Raw genomic sequence first — 4,989 nt, forward strand, 5'->3', positions numbered from 1 at the left:
TAAAGATGACAAATGTTAAAAAATATATGACTGAATAATTTATTGATCGAATGCAAATTTTTTAAAAATCATTATAAAAAAATTGTGCATACGATTATTATAAATTTTGAAATATTGAAAGAAAACTTCTTCATCTTTATATAGACATATAGGTTATCCCGATCGGGGTTTTGCACGGTAAGATATTTGATTGCAAAAAATTATAACCTCAAAAAAAAAATTCCAATATTTTTTTATGAAATTTGTATGACATGAATTAAATATTAAGTTGATATTATTAAATAATTGCTTAGTAATATATTTTTCAACATTTGTCATCTTTCTTTTGTTCTCAAATGATTGTTTTAAGAGAAATAATAATTTTCATATTTGATTGAATTGCCTTGTTCGAAGAATAATTCGATTTTTATGATTTTTTTTGTAATTTAAAGTTTGTTTTATTATCTTTAAAGGCTTTTATGTGCATTGTGATTCTTGTAATAATATTTTTTTTTAATTAATGTTTTTTAAACGGATAGATAGTCGCTTTTTTTATTGTTTAATTCATTTATTCACAACATATGTATTAAGCAAATACAAACACCATATCTTATTTGGCTTCGAATTATAGATAGCAGTAAGCCTCCTGCTTTGCTTCTGGGCCGTATATGGCGCTGTGGAGGTTCACGTTTTTTATCAATTAATTGGATTTTTGATAAAAAATAAACCATTTTTGAAAAAATAATATGGAAAAACTGTGCATACGATTTTGACTATTTTGGAAAGGTGATATATTTGTCTTTAAAGGAAAAATATCTTTATTGCCATCGGGCTTCTGCACGCTATGATATATATGTTAGAGTAAAATAAGGTAGAAAAAAAGGTTATTTTTTATCATATTTGTATGATAAATGTAAAATAATCGATTGACGATTTAAAATTGTATTTCGTGATGTGTTTCTGATCATTTTACGTTTTCACTTTTTTTCTATGTGTGATCTGGAGGGAGATAAGACATTGATTTTTGACATGTTTTTGTGCGAATTCCACGCATACGATTTTTCTGATTTTTACTTTATTTGAAAGCCTGATTTATTGCCTTTCAAATGCATGTGCGTGCAAGTCCATCGAACGCTTAGTTGTTTTTTAATAATTTTTTAAGTAAAAAAAGTCAGTTTTATTAAAAAATTTGGTTTTTTTATTTTGTGAATATCTCAGCTATTGCGCAACATTCAGTTATGAGGTATATACCAAATGAAAGATTATTGAATTTTCTTTCTAAATCATATTTCTTATTTCTTGAGAAAGCTTTAATTTATCTAATATTGACAAATTAGTAAACTTAGAAAAATTTCGTGTTCCAATTCCGGTTTGGACCTCCCAGCATCGTTGCTATCTTGGCGCTCGTGACTTTATCGCACATTTTTTCATGCGGCGAAAAATGCTCCAATTCCATTTTGGACTTATCGTCGACGCTATTTTCACGCACATATTAAGTTTGTTCTAATTGCAAAGTGGGAAGGACGCTGTAGGTGTTAATAATTTATGTGAATAAATATGTCTAAAGCACATCCCCCTGAGTTAAAGAAGTAAGATTGTATTAAAACTACTTGACATAAAAATGTAATTAATATTCATATAGATATATGGACAAGCGTCTTTTGTTGAAATTAAATGCAGGCAGATCTGTTGCAGGCATATTGCGCGGTTTTGATCCTTTTATGAATGTGGTTCTCGATGAAGCAGTTGAGGAATGTAAAGATAGCACCCGAAATAATATCGGAATGGTGGTATTAAATAATAAATTTTAATTTTGCTGATAATTGTTATGTTGCTTGTATTGCAGGTTATACGTGGGAACAGTGTCGTAATGGTTGAAGCGTTGGATCGGGTTTAGCTAAAAGATGTAGAAACAGGATGCAGTAAACAAGTATGCAGTATTTCACGATAAAAACTTCTAGTAAAAGTAAAAAGTGTTGTCTTATAAAATATAGCATTTCCTCGCATTATTTTTCTCTCGATCTTCTTGCAAGTATATTTAAAATAAATTTGTATAATTGGTGTATAAAATTTAAGCAACTGTTTGAATGTGGAATATGTGGAATAGTTATCAAAAATACCTGGTTAGATGTGTATAATAGAATATTCGCGTAAAAGTCATCTCTTTTCGTATTTCTAAACTACGTAATGCAATGTGGTAGCACCAAAATATGAAAAAATGCGAATTAAAGAATAATACAAATTGTATAGTAAGTACAGTTAATTGAATATGCCAGTTTCGCAAAAAAACTAATCTTAGATTTATTTCGGTTTTTGTTTTGTAACGATTCTGGATAAAACCGTTTATATAAGTTTGTATTCATCGAGAGATTGGTGCTATCGTTAATGCAGCGGATGTGAAAAAGATTGTTTCGAGATGAAAGACTACCTTTTTTAATTGGGTCATAATTAATGTGTGCATTTGGACAAAAGAACAGATGCCTTTTATTTCTCTAGGCAGCACTTGTATAAAAAAGTTACTGTAAGATGAGCATTTGCTTAGAAGAAGTTGTAGGCACCCTTTTCATCAATCATATGTTATGACCGAAAACATAGAAGTATAAAGGCATGTAATTTGTCTCTGTTAAAAAATCATGAATTCTGAAAAGGTACACGCAATGAGGAAAACGTCTGTTCAAATATATATGTACGTAGTTATTCTGAATACTCCCAGGGAGTAAGTCTCTCCGTTCCCACGCTATTCCCAAGAACAGGAGTCCCTTATTCTGAATTGCTTGGGAGACAGCTATTTTGGGTGCAACAAAAGTTTCAAATTAGTTTTGTTGAATTTTGGCAACCATGACACTTTTTAATGGCAAAAGGTCCAAAAATTAGCAAAACAAAGAAAAGAATTGTGTACATGAGCGAGAAATTTTGCAATAGACGAACAATCGAAGAAATTTGCGAGACGCTGCAAATCCACTTGAATTGCCTGATTCGTCATAAGTACAAATGTAAATTTAATTTCATTTTAAAATAAACGTTTTTTTAATTATGAATTTCAAAAAAATTACGACGTAAATAAACCAGCGTTTATTTACCTGCTAGAGGCACTTTCTAAGGAAATACAACCAGTAAAGAAGCAATTTGCAGCTTCTCCAACTGTGAAATTGAGCGTTTGCGTTTCTTTGCTGAAGAAGCTTATCAGACAGGGGTTGGAATAGCCCACGATGACGCTCTTGCTCAGTCTGTCTTCAGTAAAGTGCTTTCTGAAGTTCTAAGCATTTTTGAAACGCGCTTATGTTTAAAATGGATAAGTGTTCCAAAGACAATTGAGGAAAAAAGGAAAATAGCTTCAGCATTTTATGTTAAGCATAACATCCCCGGTGTTGCAGGATACATAGATGGAACGCTTGTTTGAACCAATTATTTTTTTTAAATATTTTTATTTAATTTATATTTATTTAATTATTAATTATGTTTTAACTATTTAAAAAACAACCTTACATTATGATATCAATTATTCAATGTCTTTATTTTCAAACATTTGCTACTTTTATACCAAATAGGCGTAAATTATAATTTAATTTTATAAATAGGATAGAAATGTCGCTTATGCTTCAATTAATAAACTAATAATAGTTTATGATTACGCAGATGTTACAATAAAAATAAGTAATGTTTTACCTGTAAAATTAAGCGGCGGTTTTGGGAACAACAAAAATATTTAATTTGTTTTGATGAATTATGTCACTTTTTAATGGCGAAAAGTGCGAAAATGAGCAAAACAAAGGAAAGGTTTGGGTGTCATATGTTGATTTAAATTTAAAAATCACATTATTTGTCTGCACAGAAATAATCAGAAATATGTGTAATGAATATTTTATAGGTAAATAATAAAAAACTTATTTTATTTATTTTATTATTTATAGATGTACATAATTTATTTTTTTCTTATATATGTACATAAAACAAATGTCTTATTTATTGTTTGAAGTTATTAATGTTAGAGGGTTTTCGAATAGCAAAGAAAGAAGGGAAAAACACAATTTATTTAATTTGTTGAAATTTGGCTGATCATTCAATACTGTTTCGGCAATACTAATAAAAACTTTAAAAATTAGACTTGTGAAAATAAGATCAATAATATATAATAATATTTAGCTTTTCCTAATCGCGAAAGCGAATTTGTAGAGTAACAGTAACATACATAGCTTTTTAATAAAAAGCTCCAGAATTGGCGTTTAACATATACATTGTGACCGAAAAGTTTTCGGAAATTCTCATTTAAAATTCGCGCGCTGTATATTTTTCGATATTTTAAGTTTATGTAGTTTGGCAGCACTGAAGGACAATTACTATGCCAAAAATGAGCGCGATCTGTCAGACAGTTCGTTTACGGCAGCTGTTTAAACCAGTTCACCTCAGTAGTGCGTTGCGAAAAAAACAATGGAAAAAAATATTGAACAAAGAGTTTGCATCAAATTTTGTGTTTCGAACGAAATTTCGTGTGCAGAATCTTTGCGAATGCTACAAAAGGCTTATGGGGAATCAGTTTTATCGAAAACTCAAGTTTATGAGTGGTACAAAGCCTTTCAGGACGGTCGTACGACCGTCGAAGACATGCCGCGTTCTGGACGACCTTCGACCTCTACCCCCGACGAAAACATTGAAAAGGCAAAGGAAATCGTGTTCCAAAATCCTCATGTGAGTGTTAGAGAGATAGCACGAGAGCTAGGCATCGGTCGTGAGATGGCTCGTTTGATTTTGGTGGAAAATTTGTGTATGCGACGTGTCAACGCTCGGCTTGTTCCGATTCACCTCAATTTGTTCCAAAAACACCATCGTGGACAGGTCTCGTTAGACATGCTTGATCGTGCCAATTCCGATCCAACTTTCATGGAACGCATCATAACGGGTGACGAGACATGGGTCTACGAGTACGACATGCAAACAAGCCAACAATCATCGGAATGGAGAGGAAAAGACGAGCCGAAACCGAAAAAACCACGCCAAAGTCGCTCGAAAATC

General features: G+C 31.3%; 1 protein-coding gene across 1 annotated transcript; it reads left to right on the top strand.

Annotated features, from left to right (window-relative positions):
• The first annotated feature begins 1,434 nt into the window (after nucleotides 1-1,434).
• LOC119672337 (probable small nuclear ribonucleoprotein G) lies at nucleotides 1,435-2,054 on the top strand. The gene is made up of 3 exons (XM_038083359.1): nucleotides 1,435-1,568; nucleotides 1,622-1,769; nucleotides 1,826-2,054. Exons 1-3 carry the CDS (start codon nucleotides 1,537-1,539, stop codon nucleotides 1,874-1,876), a joined length of 231 nt encoding a protein of 76 aa, XP_037939287.1. The 5' UTR covers nucleotides 1,435-1,536; the 3' UTR covers nucleotides 1,877-2,054.
• Nucleotides 2,055-4,989: the final 2,935 nt, after the last annotated feature.

Source organism: Teleopsis dalmanni, chromosome 1 (genome assembly GCF_002237135.1).
Source record: "Teleopsis dalmanni isolate 2A chromosome 1, ASM223713v2, whole genome shotgun sequence".
In the NCBI taxonomy this organism is placed as follows: Eukaryota; Metazoa; Arthropoda; class Insecta; order Diptera; family Diopsidae; genus Teleopsis; species Teleopsis dalmanni.

Bases quoted from the DNA above. Each gene is read 5' to 3' on its own strand.
- LOC119672337 (XM_038083359.1), top strand. From the start codon at position 1,537: ATGTCTAAAGCACATCCCCCTGAGTTAAAGAA. The intron at 1,569-1,621 runs GTAAGATTGTAT...ATATTCATATAG, and splicing joins CATCCCCCTGAGTTAAAGAA to ATATATGGACAAGCGTCTTT. The intron at 1,770-1,825 runs GTATTAAATAAT...CTTGTATTGCAG, and splicing joins GAAATAATATCGGAATGGTG to GTTATACGTGGGAACAGTGT.